Genomic DNA, 19,106 nt, shown 5'->3' with positions numbered 1-19,106 from the left:
CTGATAATATAGACACAGGGGAGTGTTTTCTCTAACTTCAAATACCTGGGCTCATGGGCAAGATCTTAATGGACAGGTTTGGAATTTAGCATTATAAGCTATATTATAAGGTTATTTACGATCATATACAACAGCCGATATCAAAGTTTTGTCAAACTCTCGAGATATAACCTGTCACCGCTAATACACTCAATGGATCCATAGGTGCATAGACAAAATCCCTCAAAAACACCATAAACCGAGTCTGTGGAGACTCCACTCATATCAAGTGGTGTTGAGTCAGACCTGTGGAGTCTGTGTAGACTAGTATAGTGGTGTTGAGTCTGACCTGTGGAGTCTGTGTAGACTAGTATAGTGGTGTTGAGTCGGACCTGTGGAGTCTGTGTAGACTAGTATAGTGGTGTTGAGACTGACCTGTTGAGTCGGTGTAGACTAGTATAGTGGTGTTGAGTCGGACCTGTGGAGTCTGTGTAGACTAGTATAGTGGTGTTGAGTCTGACCTGTGGAGTCGGTGTAGACTAGTATAGTGGTGTTGAGTCGGACCTGTGGAGTCTGTGTAGACTAGTATAGTGGTGTTGAGACTGACCTGTTGAGTCGGTGTAGACTAGTATAGTGGTGTTGAGTCTGACCTGTGGAGTCTGTGTAGACTAGTATAGTGGTGTTGAGTCTGACCTGTGGAGTCTGTGTAGACTAGTATAGTGGTGTTGAGTCTGACCTGTGGAGTCTGTGTAGACTAGTATAGGGGTGTTGAGTCTGACCTGTGGAGTCTGTGTAGACTAGTATAGTGGTGTTGAGTCGGACCTGTGGAGTCTGTGTAGACTAGTATAGTGGTGTTGAGTCGGACCTGTGGAGTCGGTGTAGACTAGTATAGTGGTGTTGAGTCTGACCTGTGGAGTCGGTGTAGACTAGTATAGTGGTGTTGAGTCTGACCTGTGGAGTCTGTGTAGACTAGTATAGTGGTGTTGAGTCTGACCTGTGGAGTCGGTGTAGACTAGTATAGTGGTGTTGAGTCGGACCTGTGGAGTCGGTGTAGACTAGTATAGTGGTGTTGAGTCGGACCTGTGGAGTCTGTGTAGACTAGTATAGTGGTGTTGAGTCTGACCTGTGGAGTCGGTGTAGACTAGTATAGTGGTGTTGAGTCGGACCTGTGGAGTCGGTGTAGACTAGTATAGTGGTGTTGAGTCTGACCTGTGGAGTCGGTGTAGACTAGTATAGTGGTGTTGAGTCTGACCTGTGGAGTCGGTGTAGACTAGTATAGTGGTGTTGAGACTGACCTGTGGAGTCTGTGTAGACTAGTATAGTGGTGTTGAGTCTGACCTGTGGAGTCGGTGTAGACTAGTATAGTGGTGTTGAGTCTGACCTGTGGAGTCGGTGTAGACTAGTATAGTGGTGTTGAGTCTGACCTGTGGAGTCGGTGTAGACTAGTATAGTGGTGTTGAGTCTGACCTGTGGAGTCTGTGTAGACTAGTATAGTGGTGTTGAGTCTGACCTGTGGAGTCTGTGTAGACTAGTATAGTGGTGTTGAGTCTGACCTGTGGAGTCGGTGTAGACTAGTATAGTGGTGTTGAGTCTGACCTGTGGAGTCGGTGTAGACTAGTATAGTGGTGTTGAGTCTGACCTGTGGAGTCGGTGTAGACTAGTATAGTGGTGTTGAGTCTGACCTGTGGAGTCGGTGTAGAGGGGCCTCTTCACCGATGCCCTCTCTGGACACGGTGAAGGCTGGAGACTGTTGCTCCTGAGGCAGGTAACTCGCAGACTCCCTGGGGGTGGAAAACACGCGACAGACAACTTCACCACACAGAGCAACCTTAGTCTGTGAAGAAAGACAGAAGTCAAACTGTGATCCATAGTAGCCCTGCAAGACACCAAGAAACTTGAGTACTTTGCTAAAAGTAATGGACTCTTCTACGTGGATGAATTGTTCCCCATTAGATGAAGTGAGTAAAAGGTTGTCTGATGTTTACCTTTCTGACAGCACACGCCAGTCCTTCTCAGCGGGGATCCACTCTGGGAAAACCCAGGTGTTACAGTGTTCATCATGACTGAAAAACACAGAGTGCACAGCTCAGATCAAATCTAATCAAACTTTATTCATATACAGTAGCACATTTCATACACAGAGGCAACACAATGTGCTTTACAGAGAGAAGGTACACACTAATTTTCCAAAGGGAAGCAAAAACCCAGTTTTCAGGATATACTAATTAAACCTAGTAACTCATTTCCCAATTACCTCAGTGTTCCCATACATAGACTTGGCTGTTTGATGTTTACAGATCTCCTTCCACACTTTCATAATGAAACCTTCCTCTTCCCCCAAAATCTGAAAAAGGACAATCTCTGTAATGCTAACGTCATGTGACTTATCGGCAGATCGGTGATATCGGCAGTCAATGAGCAGTTTTTCTCTGTGCTTATTTATAGCGTGTCATGGAATTTTACACCTAGTCTCAAGACTATTCAGATTCATATCTTTTCTTTCAATACCTATTCATCCAGTCCCCTGCCTTTGCTATTGTAAACACCTCAACCTTTTGTTTCTCTCACTTCTCTTGAAATTCATCACCTCCCCCAAATATTCACATAGCTGTGCTAACATACAAAATGGCTTCCAGAGAGGCCATCTGTCTACAACAGAATAACCATCCTTTGTCCCCAATTGCCGCCCTTTTTCTCATGTCACATGTCTGTACTCTTGGCCACGCCTGCCATTTCATATGATGTACAATGCAGTAGCCAATCACATCCTGGAAGGACCTTACCTGTGGTTTGACTGCATATAAGGCACAGCAGAAGACCAAACGGGCACTTCGCTGAATAAACCACTCGTTGTTCAGGAAGTCCTTGCGCTCGTATGTTTTTCACAATAAACCAGACTTAACCTTTTGAGCGAATCTTGGTAAATCCTTTTGACTAGATCAGTTATTTTACGATCACAGTTGGCGACGGGGATGGGATGGGAGGACTGCCTGCGTGTTGCTTCGGGATTCCAGTGGATGAACTGGTGACAGACGTGTCGGTCCATTATAGTGGGCGTTGGAAAATCAATCTTCTCTCTTGCGCCAGAGCGCACGCCGAGATTATTTCCTCAGTTCTTCCACTGGATTCTTGAAGCTCACAGGTACGTTTAAACGAACCCTCTTATGGTTCTGAGTTGTATTTGCCTTGTTTTAGTTTCGGATTGTGTGGGTCTGGTGTATTGTTGAAAGCAAAACTCCCTGGGGAAGGTGGTGGCGAAAGGCGTTGTTTTTAACAGTGGCAGTTTAGGATTGGTGATATTGCATTGTTCTCTGACTTCGTCCTTGTTTAGGCTACCGGGGTTCTCTTCAGAAGAGGTGTAATTTTGGGTTTGGGACTCGCTCCCTTACAGTTGATGTAGACTACAGTTTAGATTGTTTGTCGGCTCGGCTGTAGTTAAGAAGTGAGAGTGCACTTCTAGGATAACGTTTTGGGTTGCTTTAGTTCGATGTTCCAGAATTAGCACAGAAGGGAACCTGTTGAAGTTCGCAGTGAGTGCGATTTCCAAATTGTTGAAGTTCGCAGATAGTGCGATTCCCACAGGGTTGAAGTTCGCAGATAGTGCGATTCCCACAGGGTTGAAGTTCGCAGTGAGTGCGATTTCCAAATGGGTTGAAGTTCGCAGTGAGTGCGATTACCAGCTAATCTCCGGAGTGTCTGTTTTTTGTCGTGTTGTTGTGTTGTCTTTGTGTTTGTCTAGCGCTATTTTCGCCGGCTCAGTGGGATTTTTGATTGCATTTTTGAGCTTCGGCTCTTGCCTTGTATTGTTTGTTAAGCGCGCCTATTATCCAGGTAGGTATTGTTCACATTTTGTACACTGTTAAATCGTAACTGCTAGATTTCCAGTAGGCTAGCTGGTTGTCTGGGAGACGCAGGAAAACAACTACTACTCCGCTCTCCCGGTGAACCGCCATCGAGCCAGAGGAGAACAAAGGACCAGTTGACTGGGTGAGTTAGCGGTTTAATGTGTCTTTGTTTCTTTCGAAATTGTATTCTTTCCCGCCGTGAGTTAACTATAAGGTTTCCTTTCATTGCTGTTTTGGGGTTTTAGGCTGCGTCGTGTTTATTAGGGATTTGTTTCAGTATAGCTTTTATTAAACTTAAATTTCCCCTGCGCACGCCCACATACAACATCCGGGTCTTACATGCAACATTTTGGGAGCACCACTAGGTGTCCCTGTAACACCGGCTACTAACATATGCCTAGATGTAACAGGATTCTACTGCTAACTTGCAATTTGTCTAGCCCTGATGAGATTGTTGCGCTGAAGCATTATTCTGCGAGCGTTTGTTGGCAGATTTCGTTATGCGCTAAAGCATTTTCGATTTCTTACATCCCCATCTGACATTTAGTGTTAAATTTTTAGCTAAGATTCGGGCTCAGCTAGAGGTGTTTGAGATGTCTAGGTTAAGGGAAAAGCCTGTTAATTCTATAGACTGGTCTGCTTTTAAGATTTGGGAGAGAGTAGCACGAGAGGGTTTTTTTTTTAGATCAGGAAGGAAAGATAAGGAGGTTCAGCAGACTGTCCCTCCGCCATTTCCCCAGCAGAATAACTCTGATTTAAAATTTGATTTTCCCCCCTCTACTCGTTGCTCCGTGCTCACACCCAACCAGGCTGTTGCTGTTCCCCCTTTTCATGCTCCCGCCATTAGCCACGCCCCTTCTCTCTCCCCTCTACAATACGAGTTAAGCGCGCCCCTTTCTACGAGGTATTCGTCCGAACAAGAACAGGTCAGGAAGGAAGAGCCTCCGATTTGGGGTCGAGCGCCACCTGCTGGAGTTCCCTTGAACAACCCACAAGGGAGATTTTAACTAGCCAAGATAGAGCCATATTTTTTTTAAAGGTAAATAAACAGGAGAAGACAGATGTAGCTGAGGACGTAAGGTTTGTGCATGATGGTGGGAGGATGAAATAGATGTAGAGCCTTTGAGTCTTAAGTTGTTGAGAATGTTTCTGAGGATGATCTTTTAGGTATTGGTGCGAACTCAAAAGTCTGACAGGGTTTTGAATAGGTTTTGAGTTTAGGTTATGGTTTTCGCTTTGATTCAGGAGTTTATGTTTCAATAGTCAATGAATGGCCATAAGCTGTTCGTTTATGCATTCTACTGTATGAATTTCATTCACATAATGATGATGTGTTTGTGAGGAGTTGGCTTTAGGCCTTCCCCTCTGCTATTGACCCCAGTCTGTGTTGAGTGTTATCTTTCAGGTGCTATGGACCCTGGGCGGCAGGTCTTTGAGGAGCCTGGATCGTGCCTTCCTGGGGACTGCGACACCGGGGGGGTTTGATGTCTGAAGATTGCTCCAGCATGGAAAGAGGATATGAGACAGCGCTGAGGGCTGTTCTCTTTCGATGGGGCTATGTGCTAGTAACCTCTGGCCCCCGATTTGCTTTGTTGCTGTGTGATGATTTGGTTATTTGTATGTGTTTAATGTTTTTGTTAAATATCTCATGTTTATAGTTTGAGGCACATTCATCGGGGCTGAGTGTTTTTCTGAGTGTTTTACAGACAACTGTCGTTCCGGGAGTGATGGGTGAGTGCCGAACCAGGAGACGACACAGGACCGGAGGTGGAGATGGAGGTTACCGGCCTGTTTCTCTACAGATGGGCGACCTGTGGTTCGTGGGATGCAGGGCCAACGCCATGTCACCGACTCACCGTGAGCGACAGATAAGTATGACATAGGGAAGAGACCATTTTGTCCGAAGCGGTGCCCAATACTCTGTCCTCAAATGCAGAAGAGGGAAGTTTTAGATATACAATATTTAGCTATACAAATGAAGCTTTGATGGATTTTTTGATTAATTGATAATTGATGTTTTCTTAATTGTAAATGAAGCCAGTTCATTTTAGTGTCATTTTATTTGAGTGATGCATTTTTTTCCCCCATCTCTGTTTTATCCTGACTTCAGGAAATTTGTTTCTACCCTTAGGGGGAGTTATTTTGTTGAGACGAGAATGTGTTTATTTTATTTTATTTCATAAAATCGCGAGAGAAATTCTAGAGCCAAATCCAATTGCCTTGATCATGACTGGGGACTGGGCGTGTTAAAGTCATTCTTACACTGCCCCTGATGTCACTGTAGGCTAGTGCAGAGCCTAGATCCAAGATTACAAAAGCTAGATTCCCCACTGACAAACTACATAGACTGACGAGCCAACTGGCTCTAATGACACTTGAACAGACACCCTGTTTAAGTTTTCCTGACTGAATAACAAAATTTTTCCCCAAAGCAGGAGCTTGCACTTAACCATGTTTCTGAGTATCTCCAACAGACTGCTGATAACCGTTCCTGACCAAAGAGGGGAACAGGGAGACCAGACCAGAGGACTCAAAGAGGGGAACAGGGAGACCAGACCAGAGGACTCAAAGAGGGGAACAGGGAAACCAGACCAGAGGACTCTCCTTTTGCTCTTCTGTTTTGTCTCTGTTGTCTCTCTCATCTGTGGATCCACAGATGGAGCACTTCATCAGCCTGTACTGGGGGAGCGGGAGCGCCGAGGTGGCCCTCCAGCAGCACGACCCGGGCCGGCCCTACGTGGAGCAGTACCGTGTGGACCGGGCTCAGTTCAAGAGCCTGTACGTGCTGCTGGCGCCCTGGCTGTGTGGGGTTCACACGGACACCGTGTCCCACCGCACCTTCACCCTGCTGAACCAGGACAGGGACTCCCTCCTCACCTTCCGAGAGCTCGCTGGCTGACCGCTCTATGTAGACCTGCCCAATGGGGAGACAAGAGACTACCAGGAGCAGATGAGCAGCCTGAGAACAGGCCAGAAAACATGGAAGAGAAGTAGATGTTGCGGGATGAACCTACCCGTCAAAGATGGAACAATCAGCACCAGGACATTCTGGCCTGTGTGGAATAGCTGTCAAAAGTAGCTGAGAGGACGGTCCATGCAGCCGAACCAGAGATCTCAAGGGCAAAGCAGTCACCGCCACACTGTCCTCTCCTCTGATGAGCAATCGGAGAGTGACCTTGACGGTCACCGCCACACTCTCCTCTCCTCTGATGAGCAATCGGAGACTGACCTTGCCGGTCACCTCCTTCTCGTGGTTGTGGTATGACAACGTGGACAATCTCAACAGCAATGACTGCACCTCTAACCGCACACTGGAACCTACATTAAACATTCAGAGACGCAAACATGGAAGCTATGATCCAAAGGACATTACATGCGATTATTCACAACAAGAGTGAATGAACTTTGAAATTATCTTGAAAAAATATCATATTTGTTTACAAGAGTTACAATGGTTGAAACATGAATTGATAAATAAGTTTGGGTTTTTCCTCTAAATTGACCAAGAGGTTTTTTGCCCTTCTTACACTGGTAACCATTTCATCTTTTTGCCTTGTTCAAACTTTAAAATCAAGGTTTTTTTGGTGAATGGTTGTCCACTTTTAGACTATAAATAGTATATAATCATGTCATCTTTTTTACCTTGTTTCCTGTCAAATTTCTGAAACAAGGGGTTTTGGTGCGTGATTTGCATGTGGAAAGAAAATAATCTATTTTTGTTAAATATTTCACAATGAAATTCTTTTTATTCTTGCTCCACCTAGTGGAGAGATTACTTCCTTTCTACATGTATAGCATAGAGTTTTCTTATTTTATATTTGATGTATATATTTTATGTGGCTGTTCAGCCACAGATGTGGGAGTTGTCATGGAATTTTACACCTAGTCTCAAGACTATTCAGATTCATATATTTTCTTTCAATACCTATTCATCCAGTCCCCTGCCTTTGCTATTGTAAACACCTCAACCTTTTGTTTCTCTCACTTCTCTTGTAATTCATCACCTCCCCCAAATATTCACATAGCTGTGCTAACATACAATATGGCTTCCAGAGAGGCCATCTGTCTACAACAGAATAACCATCCTTTGTCCCCAATTGCCGCCCTTTTTCTCATGTCACATGTCTGTACTCTTGGCCACGCCTGCCATTTCATATGATGTACAATGCAGTAGCCAATCACATCCTGGAAGGACCTTACCTGTGGTTTGACTGCATATAAGGCACAGCAGAAGACCAAACGGGCACTTCGCTGAATAAACCACTCGTTGTTCAGGAAGTCCTTGCGCTCGTATGTTTTTCACAATAAACCAGACTTAACCTTTTGAGCGAATCTTGGTAAATCCTTTTGACTAGATCAGTTATTTTACGATCACAAGCGACACAAATACGACTTTAAACTGTTCGAAACAAGGCTAGGTACTGTAGATACTGTTGGCCGAGAGGAATCTGATGATGTCCACCTTTTGATATTTTTTTCGTTTTACTGACCACTAGATCGATGAGAAGACCAATGGGCATTTACAACCTAAACACACAGGTTGCTAGTGGGACACCCATCTGAATGGGAGTCAGAGAGGCGGTTATTCTGTCCCGATAACTAGACGAAATCAACTCAAACAGCTTGTGATTGACTTCATGGATTCTGTGGGCCGAGACGAATCCAACAATGTCCCTCTCTGGACATTTGCTCAACGTCCCTGATAGATCCCCCTCTGGACGTTTGCTCAACGTCCCTGATAGATCCCCTTCTGGATGTTTGCTCAACGCCCCTGATAGATCCCCCTCTGGACGTTTGCTCAACGTCCCTGATAGATCCCCTTCTGGATGTTTGCTCAACGCCCCTGATAGATCCCCCTCTGGATGTTTGCTCAACGTCCCTGATAGATCCCCTTCTGGATGTTTGCTCAACGTCCCTGATAGATCCCCCTCTGGATGTTTGCTCAACGTCCCTGATAGATCCCCCTCTGGATGTTTGCTCAACGTCCCTGATAGATCCCCCTCTGGACGTTTGCTCAACGTCCCTGATAGATCCCCCTCTGGACGTTTGCTCAACGTCCCTGATAGATCCCCCTCTGGACGTTTGCTCAACGTCCCTGATAGATCCCCCTCTGGATGTTTGCTCAAGTAACATAATCAGATACAAACCTTCAATAGATACAAAATAGAGATACAAGTACAGAGTATATATTAAGGCCTGTGTATAGCTTCTCATGTGTCTATAACTCTATATAGAGTAGATATAAAGGCCTGTGTCCAGCCTTGTGTGTATACCTCTATATAGAGTAAATATAAAGGCCTGTCTAGCCTTGTGTGTATACCTCTATATAGAGTAAATATAAAGGCCTGTCTAGCCTTGTGTGTATACCTCTATATAGAGTAAATATAAAGGCCTGTCTAGCCTTGTGTGTATACCTCTATATAGAGTAAATATAAAGGCCTGTCTAGCCTTGTGTGTATACCTCTATATAGAGTAAATATAAAGGCCTGTCTAGCCTTGTGTGTATACCTCTATATAGAGTAAATATAAAGGCCTGTCTAGCCTTGTGTGTATACCTCTATATAGAGTAAATATAAAGCCCTGTGTCTAGCTTCTCATGTGTCTGTAACTCTAAAGTAAATATAAAGGCCTGTGTCCAGCCTTGTGTCTATAACTGTGTTATGTCATTGCTTTTGATGTTATTGTTCTTACTATTTCTAACTATGCTGTACATGTGAAGCACTTTGGGACCCTGCTCTGTGAAAGGTGCTATATAAACAAACATTTCTTGTGCCATACTATATACACAGTTCAACGGTTTATTATTTGTCTGATTACGTCATACTACTGTAGTACAATGAGCAGTGAAAAGTGACACCTTCAGAGGTAGAGTGCATGCCTCGCCGCATCACAGCTGTTTGGGCGAAACAAGGGGCACCTAAAGAATATGAGTCAGGTGGTTTTAATGTTGTGGTTGATCGGTGTGGGCGTGTCCAACCGTGACAGAGTTAGGTGGGGAGTCTGTGGGATTTGGTCATAGAATACAGATCTGCCCTCTCTACTTCTAAGATCACTGATTGGATTATGCGCTAAAGAGACTTGTGCTTTAGGATCTGTGAATAGTAGAATAGTGCGGGCGTTGTGAAGCCCAGCTCTGCGTAGCTCCTGGATGCTCTGGAGATCCACGGGCATCAGCTGAGAATGAGCTTTTTCACATGCTGACGACATGCATCATGGGTAGGGGGTGACAGGTTCCCTGTGCACCTGTTTGACTTACTATAGCTAGCGAAGGTTAGCCTAACACGCAATGTACTTAACGTAAGATAGATAGATCAGGCACTTCTTGCCTTGTCAACCCCCCTCCATATCTGACCCACTCCGCCCATCACAGCTTCACTCCAATCCCTTGGGAAACACTGCACCTTTAACCCTAGTTATGTGGACTGCACCTTTAACCCTAGTTATGTGGACTGCACCTTTAACCCTAGTTATGTGGACACCCTTAATAAAATCCAGATCCTCCGTTGAATTCTCAGCAGTCTCCTTTCCTCCACTTTTGAGTGTGAATGAAATTCAAGTCTCACCAAAGTGTTCTGTTTTCCTACTTGACTGTTGTTCTAACTTTGTAGTTCGTTCTCATAGATCAGTCTGTTAAAACTACAAATTCTTCCTGTGTGACATCACTTCCCTGTCCTCTTCATCCTGAAACTATGTCACTTCCTTTTTCACTGTATAACCTATCGACCTCGTCCACAGCTGACTCACTCTGCCCGGATTCACTTCCTGTGCTAGAGTCTGACTCTGCAGAATCGTAACAGAACAAAACTATTGCCTTTGTTTAAAACCAGCTTGACCGACCACTCAGCATGTTCTTTGAAATCTAAACTAAACCAAGTAAGATTTTTCCTTTACATGAGGTAATAATCTCATGTAGTCATTTCAGACCTGTGGTTTCTCCAAGGAAGGGAAGGGAGGACGCATTGAGAATCCAAACAGGCGAAGGTGAAGAGTAATGAAGTCTGACTGTACTGAGAGAAGACAGGCCTGCCAGTACTGTAATGGAATACATTTGATGTAACTATCAAAATTAAAAAGGATTTGTTAGATAATAACAAGGCTTGTGGTATGGATTGTATCCCGTCTGAACAACTTAAGAATGCTAGTCATGGGCTGTATCCTCTGTTTGCCATGTGTTTTACGGGGCTCATGGTTCATGGGATCCTTCCTCATTCTATCACGTCTGGGTTGCTAGTACCTGTCATTAAGGACAAGGCTGGTAAATTAAATAGCATGGATAACTAAAGACCTATTGCCCTTGCCACCATCATATCCAAAGTGCTGGAAAGAATCTTGCTAACTAGGTTAGAAATGTTTGTTCTCACTCACCACTGATGATCAGTTTGGCTTTAAGAGAAAGCATGGTACTGATATGTGCATGTACGCTCTGAAGGAGATAATAGCTATATATAGAAGCCAAAACCCCACTGTTTTTATGTTTTATTGATGCATCCAAGGCCTTTGACAGGATCAATCAAGAAAGATTATTTCAAAAACTGCTCGTTAGAGGTGTTCCTAAGTACATTGTCAGAATATTGGTGTTCTGGTATGCCCATCAGAAAATGCAGGTTAAATGGGGTAATGTTATATCAGCCCCATTTAATGTTAGCAATGGTGTTCGCCAAGGTGGGATCTTGTCTCCTATCCTTTTTAATGTATATATGGATGATCTATCCAAGCACCTGAATATGTGCAAGACGGGCTTTGGTGGTCTTGTTGGTGAATCTGTCATTAATCATCTTCTGTATGCAGACGACCTAGTCATTTTTAGTCCATAGTGCTGGGTTGGAGAAATTACTGAAGGTGTGCTCACAGTACGGTAAAGTATTTGACATAAAATACAATAAGAGTAATGTCATGATAGTTAGAAGTAGAGAAGATAAGAAATTAGTCTTTCCTGTTTTTCACTTAAGTGATATTCCTCTCATGACATGCCAGGAACTAAAATACCTTGGCCATTTCTTTATTGAGGACATGAATGACGATAGAGATATCTACAGACAATGTTGTAAATTATATGCGCAGGCCAATATATTGCTACGTAAGTTCAGCGTGTGCTCTGTACAAGTAAAATGCTCCCTATTTAGAGCTTTCTGCACACCTCTGAATACAGCTTATCTCTGGTGTTGTTACAAGAAGAGTAGCATGCAGAGGCTCAAAGTGGCCTACAATGATGCTATGAGGCTGCTGCTTCAGGTCCCTAGATGGCAAAGTGCCAGCCAACTGTTTGTGTCCTCTGGTGTCCCTACATTTGAAGAACTTTTACGACATTTGATGTATAATTTTATGTGTGGGTTGGATGGGTCAGAGAACAGCATCATAGAGGCTTTAACCAACCCTAGAAGAAGCTGTTCTCGGTTTACATTCAGGCTCAGAAAACACTGGCGAGAGCCTATATATGGGCAGATACCTGACATGGTTCTATATTTTTATACTTTATATTGTATATTGTCTGTTGTATGTTTTGTGGATTGTCCATTGTATTTTATGTTGATATGGACCCGCTGGTGAGTCTGGTGAATTTGCCAGGTTTCGCTCAAAAAGGTTCAATCTGGTTTATTTGCAAAAACAGACAATTGTAAGGACTTCAGGACAAAACACAGGAACGTGTTTCACCCGAGCAGAAGTGAAGTAGTTTGGTCTTGCGCGGCCTTATATTCAAGCAATAATCGGATATGACGTTTCTAAGATCTGATTGGCTAACCCATCATTACGCGTCATCTTAATGGCAGACGTCATCAACAATGGCGGAGAATAGTTAGAGAAAAGGCAGTAAATAGCAAATAGGTAGGAAGAGACAATGCAACAGTGGGAGGTCACACTAGACCAGACAGAAAGTCTGGGTGTGTCCCCCCCTGGAGATGTCATCCTGTTATAAATGAGAAAACCACGGCAGGGGTCTTTTGAATGTCAAAGAGTAGAGAACTGCAAAACAGGAGGTAGGTCTTGGTTTCAACAATAGGTTTAGGAACAAAAGGCTGAAACCAAAAGCCCAGGGCAGTTCTCTGAAAACCTCTAGAAATTCCATGACAGTACTTACAAGTCTTTGGTGGCTTTGTTGGCGTCCCAGACGGGCTTCATGATACTATGGGACAGTCCATTGGATGCTTGACCTCTAATTTGATCACAATTCCGCATCTAGGTAAAAGAGAAAGGAGCAGACCGGTGAGAGTAGCTGGCTTTACTCTCTGTGTTCATCCACGGTTAGTCTACTGGTCATCACCCCACCGCCTCTTTACAGACACGGGATAGAATCCCAGTCGGACCCCATGGGATTGGATAGTACGGTAGGACCGATATGCTCCCTCTCCTTTCTGTATAACCGCAAATGTAAGAACAAATGTAAGACTCCACAAATGTAACAATTGAAATAAGATTGGTAAAATATAACCGCCAAGTGCACTTCCTGACATTTAAGCAGCTTGTAGTGCAAGTGTACTCACCCTATGCTGACTGACGTGTTTGACCGTGGCATTCTCGTCCTCATGCCCTTTCCCTGGGACAAAGTCCTCATCCTCTTCAGCCTGGTCACTGTCGTAGTCAGGAGACTGTGGTTTCCGGGCCCTTCCCCGAGGCCGGGTGGAGCCTGAGGGGGCGGGGCTGTGGTCTGGGCTGTGGTCCAGCCCACTCGCAGGCTGGTTGAAAACCTCCTCAGCCAAGTTGTGGAGGTACTTCATCGCACTGTTGGGAACATGTACTGACCTTGAATAACTCCAAAAATAAGACGTTCAATGTCGACTAATGTCGGACCTTAATAACTGAAGTATCTTTTCAAATTGATTGTTACTGCATCATTATCAACAACAATGGCTATTAGCATTGTCATTATTATTACTATTCGTGTTATTATTACTATTATCATTATCGTTATTATTACTAATAGCATTATCATTACTGAGGGACGAGTTGCCCCGTCACATACGCTTGAGCTGCCCCCCTCCTGGGCCGTCCTCCAGGCGTGGTCTTCTCTGGGGTTTCCTTCGGCTCCTCCGGACAGGCAGGGCCGGCGTGCGTGACGCCGGCCTGCAGCGCAACTTCCTCTTCAATCTTCGCCATCTTCTTTTTTGGCGTCTTCTTCACAGGTTCCTGTTCTGTGTCTACACTTGTAGCAGCTGCTTTCTTTTTCTGCGGGGTCTTTTTAGCAGGGGTCTTTTTACGAGGCTTCGGAGGGCTGTCCTCCTCAGCATCTTGGTCATGACTTACGTCTGGGTCCATCTCCGCGGTCTTCCTCTTAGCGGTCCTCTTAACCGGAGTCTTCCTTTTGGCAGGAGTCTTTCTGGGGGGTTTCTGCTGGGAGCCCTTTCCGGCAGGCTCCAGGTCATCTGTGTCAAAGTTCTCAGCACCGTCTCTGTACTTCAGGGGTTTCTTCCGCTGCCGTCTTGTGGAGCCGAGAGTCGCCTCCTGAGACGGCTCTGAGAGAGGCTCCTGCCCTGTGGGGACCAACGAGACCGTTATAGAAGCTGCAAAATACAGGGTAGTACTGTCTAATGGGGTTCATTTGCCATATGAATCCTTCACTCTGAATGCAAATTGATTCGTTATATGAAGACACAGCAGTACATCCAGATGGGCTCAATGAAGAACTGTCTCTCCTGTGCTTCTTAAAATTTGTTCTCTATAACTATAATAAGTGCCTATAACTATGCCATCCCTGCAGGAGCTGTAGGTTACTCTGCAAATGAGTGTAGACTATAGACTAGAGTAGCCTGTATTTTACATCCTTTGATGTATACACGTATGTACCATCTTTTATTGATGACTGCTGTATGTAATGGGTTATTTTGGGTTCTGTGTTTGTATATATATATATATAAATATATATATACATGTATAGATTTCTGCATACCTAGGACTAATGGGCTAATTGTCCAGATTGGTTACTTGTGTCAGCCTCTCTTATTGGCTCCTGCCAGTGGCTGATTGGCCATTCATAGTCAACAGCATGCAGCTGGTACTAGGGCTGATGATATTCTGAACTACAGATGTTCCACTGTTTTTACTTTGTCACTTTTTCACTATGCATTAAAAATACATTTTTGTATCTTGGAAGCCTGCTTAGTTTTGACAGTGTGCAGAAAGTTTCTCATTCTGATTTTATATGTACACAATACAGATAGACTTATTTGCTCCCAGCCTGGGGCTCGAACCTGTGACCCTAAGATTCAGAGTCTTCTGCTCTACCGACTGAGCTACCCCAGAAACTAACTTGCAATAGGCTGGACTAACGGTATTTATAAGGCTTCGGTGAATGTAACTGGTTTTCTTGTTACTATAGCTCAGATAATTGTATTTACAGTTCTTATGTGGCCGATTTGAACTTGTCTGTTATGTGTTCTTACTGTCCTGGTGGACTTGAACCTAGGTGTTCTGCATGACAGACCCCACAGAGCATCTCATCTTGTACATTATGACAAATACATATCCTTGAAAATCTTGACATAATCTAAGGCCCAAAAGTCAGTCTCCAATCACAACACCGACCTCCTGGCCTTATGGTAGGTGATTCAACCCTGTGCCTGGGAGACCCACTTACATAGTTCAGCAGTGCCAGGACTGTCCCTCGCCTTTCTGCTTTTTCCTCGAGTGGCTCCCTGCTCTGTGACCCTGTCAGTCCCCTGTCCTGGTGTCCCCATCACCTCGCTCCCCTGTCGGCTCAACTCATGGGCGGCGGCTGCCATCGAAACTCGCCGCAACCTCAGCGTGGGCAGCTCCCTGCCGGCATCCCCTCTGTCCTGCTGAGCAGCCGGGGGAGGAGAGAGTTGGTTATGACTGGACAAGGCGGCAGACGAGTTGCTAACGTTAGCTAATTAACTGACAGCTAAACATAGGTGAAGTGGGTTGTGATAGCGTTACTGCCATTATCGATATATTGCTATTATGACACTTGCAGACTAACGTTAGCTAGTGCTAGCTTAGCTTACTGGCTATGAGTACCGGCTTTGACCTGTAACACTGCTAGGCATCAATGCTAACTTTAGCTGCTAGCTAGCTAGCTGACTCACTGTGGGCTTCTGGTAGTAGTCTTACATTATTTAGTACTACACATACGTAAAATATACATAAAGGAAAACACAGTACGGCACATTCTACATAACGGGTATTTCTCCGCCTCATGTCTCGGGTTTCGGTGGCTGACTGGTCGCGGTGCTCACCGACCCCGTCCTCCCGGTCAGACCGCCTGGACCACCGCGGATCGAATCCCAGTCCGGCGATCAAATGTTTGGATTATCCTCAAAATATCACATCCTAGGTACCACGATGGTCCTATAACTGACCAGCAAAACGTCTTTCGAAAACAAAATCCACTCTCGATTGCAGAAAGTGTCCGTTGTCGATGTTTATTATTCAGTGTTTCTCAGCGTGTTCCTCACTGTGAACTGTGAACCGACCGCCATATGTAAAAGACAGAACCTCTTCACTGTCCCCTACCGGTCTAGACGGGGTACTGACTCGGGAGCACCGCTGCATTACAGCCTTCCACCAGGCGGGGTGCTGTGCAGCCTGGTGGTTCAAGGTTGGGTTTTATCGTCACATGCACAGCTTCAGCCACACGCTCATCCTAACAGTGCCTGAGTGTTCCTGAGTGTTGTGGAGGTGAGCATGTATGTAGCCTTAATATGAGTATTACAAGACATATCATACAGTCTGTATGTATATAAGAATATTACTAGACATATCTACAGTCTGTATGTATATGTAGGCTATATATGTAGGCTCACATTTCCTCTTATGGGGATTATTAAAATTCAAATCTATTTATCTATATGGGGATTGTTAAAGTTCAAATCTATCTATCTACACTATATTGCCAAAAGTATTCACTCATCTGCCTTTACACGCATATGAACTTAAGTGACATCCCATTCTTAATCCTTAGGGTTTAATATGACATCGGCCCACCCTTTGCAGCTATAACAGCTTCAACTCTTCTGGGAAGGCTTTTCACAAGGTTTAGGAGTGTGTTCATGGGAATTTTTGACCATTCTTCCAGAAGCACATTTGTGAGGTCAGACACTGATGTTGGACGAGAAGGCCTGGCTCGCAGTCTCCGCTCTAATTCATCCAAAGGTGTTCTATCGGGTTGAGGTCAGGACTCTGTGCAGGCCAGTCAAGTTCTTCCACACTAAACTCGCTCATCCATATGTCTTTATGGACCTTGCTTTGTGCACTGGTGCGCAGTCATGTTCGAACAGGAAGGGGCCATCCCCAAACTGTTCCCACAAAGTTGGGAGCATGGAATTGTCCAGAATCACTTGGTATGCTGAAGCATTCAGAGTTCCTTTCACTGGAACTAAGAAGCCAAGCCCAGCTCCTGAAAAACAACCCCACACCATAATCCCCCCTCCACCAAACTTCACACTTGGCACAATGCAGTCAGACAAGTACCGTTCTCCTGGCAACCGCCAAACCCAGACTCGTCCATCAGATTGCCAGATGGAGAAGCCTGATTCGTCACTCCAGAGAACGCGTCTCCACTGCTCTAGAGTCCAGTGGCGGCGTGCTTTGCACCACTGCATCCGACGCTTTGCATTGCACTTGGTGATGTATGGCTTGGATGCAGCTGCTCGGCCATAGAAACCCATTCCATGAAGCTTTCTACGCACTGTTCTTGAGCTGATCTGAAGGCCATATGAAGTTTGGAGGACTGTAGCAATTGACTCTGCAGAAAGTTGGCGACCTCTGAGCACATTTTACGCGGCCTACCACTTCATGACTGAGTTGCTGTCGTTCCCAAACGCTTTCACTTGTTATAATACCACTGACAGTTGACTGGAATATTTAGGAGCGAGGAAATGTCACGACTGGACTTGTTGCACAGGTGGCATCCTATCACAGTACCACGCTGGAATTCACTGAGCTCCTGAGAGTGACCCATTCTTTCACAAATGTTTGTAGAAGCAGTCTGCATGCCTAGGTGCTTGATTTTATATTTTATATGGCCATGGAAGTGATTGGAACACCTGAATTCAATTATTTGGATGGGTGAGTGAATACTTTTGGCAATCTATCTATCTATCTGGATTAAAACATGCAGTGAAATGAAAGGGGGGGCTCATTCATGTAACCGAGTGTCCTCGTGAGTCCCAGGTAGTGGTAGCGAGTGGTCGGTTAAACTCACTCCTCAAAGGAGCGCTAACAGTCCCTCCAACAGGGACGTCCCTAATTGCACAACTGTTGGCGCGTCCGCCTCACAAACAGGAGAGCGTGGGTACGAATCGCGTCATGAGTAAGCCTTTAACATGGGTTACACTCAAGCACCGTGCTAAAATCAGGGGACTACTGCAGTAAGCAGAGCATCACCTCTCTAGCTCCTCTCACTTCATCCTTCAGCAAAAAGACCGAAATCAACACAAAGTTCAAAATGACAATGGATTTTATTACTTCACCTGTTATGTTATAACACTGCTATAACACTGCTGGGAGTTTAAAGTAGCAGCACAATACTTCTAAAAAAAGTTATGATGCATTCATTACAGGTAATGCATGTTTTACTAATATTTTAGACAATACATATATATCCACAAAAGTCTTATGAAGTGCTTTCTAACACCTTTCAAATTAAACGGCTGATCACACTAATTAGGGCACATCTGTCACCAGGTTCAGGTTGGGCTGTGTTGGATGTTATGAAACATCTCTTGGAGCAGCTGGTCCTTCTAGACAGTAAGAAGAGCATGCAGGACGTCCCCCGTTTGATCATAGGAATTATGAATGAGGGCATCGACTTCTGGACAGTTAGACGGGGGTTGTTTAAAGTTATGTTTTCAAAAGGCAAAACATTTGGTTTAAGGGCTGGAAATCCTTCCATGAATGTATTACAACAAAAAAAGATTTTAAATTCATAATCTTGGTGTTTCAACGGAAGTACACAAACACAAAAATATGATCAAGGGGTAGAATGAACAAAAATACATTCAGAAAAGCTAAACAGTTACAGAGTAACGTTAAGTGATGACGACCGAACTGCACCCGCCGTTTTTCCATCTTGACAATACAAAACAAAACGTAATGCAGGAGTTAACATCACTGACACACAACAGACGACCACTGACAACCATCCTGCAATACCGCACAGTATATCACTATCCCAGATATAAAACGCAGGCTACTATACAGAAACAACACATGCTATTGGTTAAATACTTTGTGTATTTAAAGAACAGGTCTAACATATAAGATACATGGATGATGATGTGTTATTATACATCCATACGTGAGGCACAGTCTTTTCATCCGGGGTAGATG

At 44.6% G+C, this 19,106-nt stretch overlaps 1 protein-coding gene across 1 annotated transcript in view; it reads right to left on the bottom strand.

Annotated features, from left to right (window-relative positions):
- Positions 1-13,537, bottom strand: part of gtf3c2 (general transcription factor IIIC, polypeptide 2, beta) — a gene marked incomplete at both ends in the record, with an annotated part of 47,006 nt that extends 33,469 nt beyond the window's left edge. The window contains 4 exons of the mRNA XM_084453593.1: positions 1,662-1,760; positions 1,965-2,042; positions 12,901-12,998; positions 13,304-13,537. Coding sequence (XP_084309719.1) covers positions 1,662-1,760; positions 1,965-2,042; positions 12,901-12,998; positions 13,304-13,537 — 509 coding nt within the window. The remainder of the gene's footprint in view (positions 1-1,661; positions 1,761-1,964; positions 2,043-12,900; positions 12,999-13,303) is intronic.
- Between the last annotated feature and the right edge of the window lie 5,569 nt (positions 13,538-19,106).

This window comes from Borostomias antarcticus (genome assembly GCF_949987555.1).
Source record: "Borostomias antarcticus genome assembly, chromosome: 19".
In the NCBI taxonomy this organism is placed as follows: domain Eukaryota; kingdom Metazoa; phylum Chordata; class Actinopteri; order Stomiiformes; family Stomiidae; genus Borostomias; species Borostomias antarcticus.
Note: the sequence above shows the minus strand (reverse complement) of the source record. Positions and strands in the feature narration are given on the sequence as shown.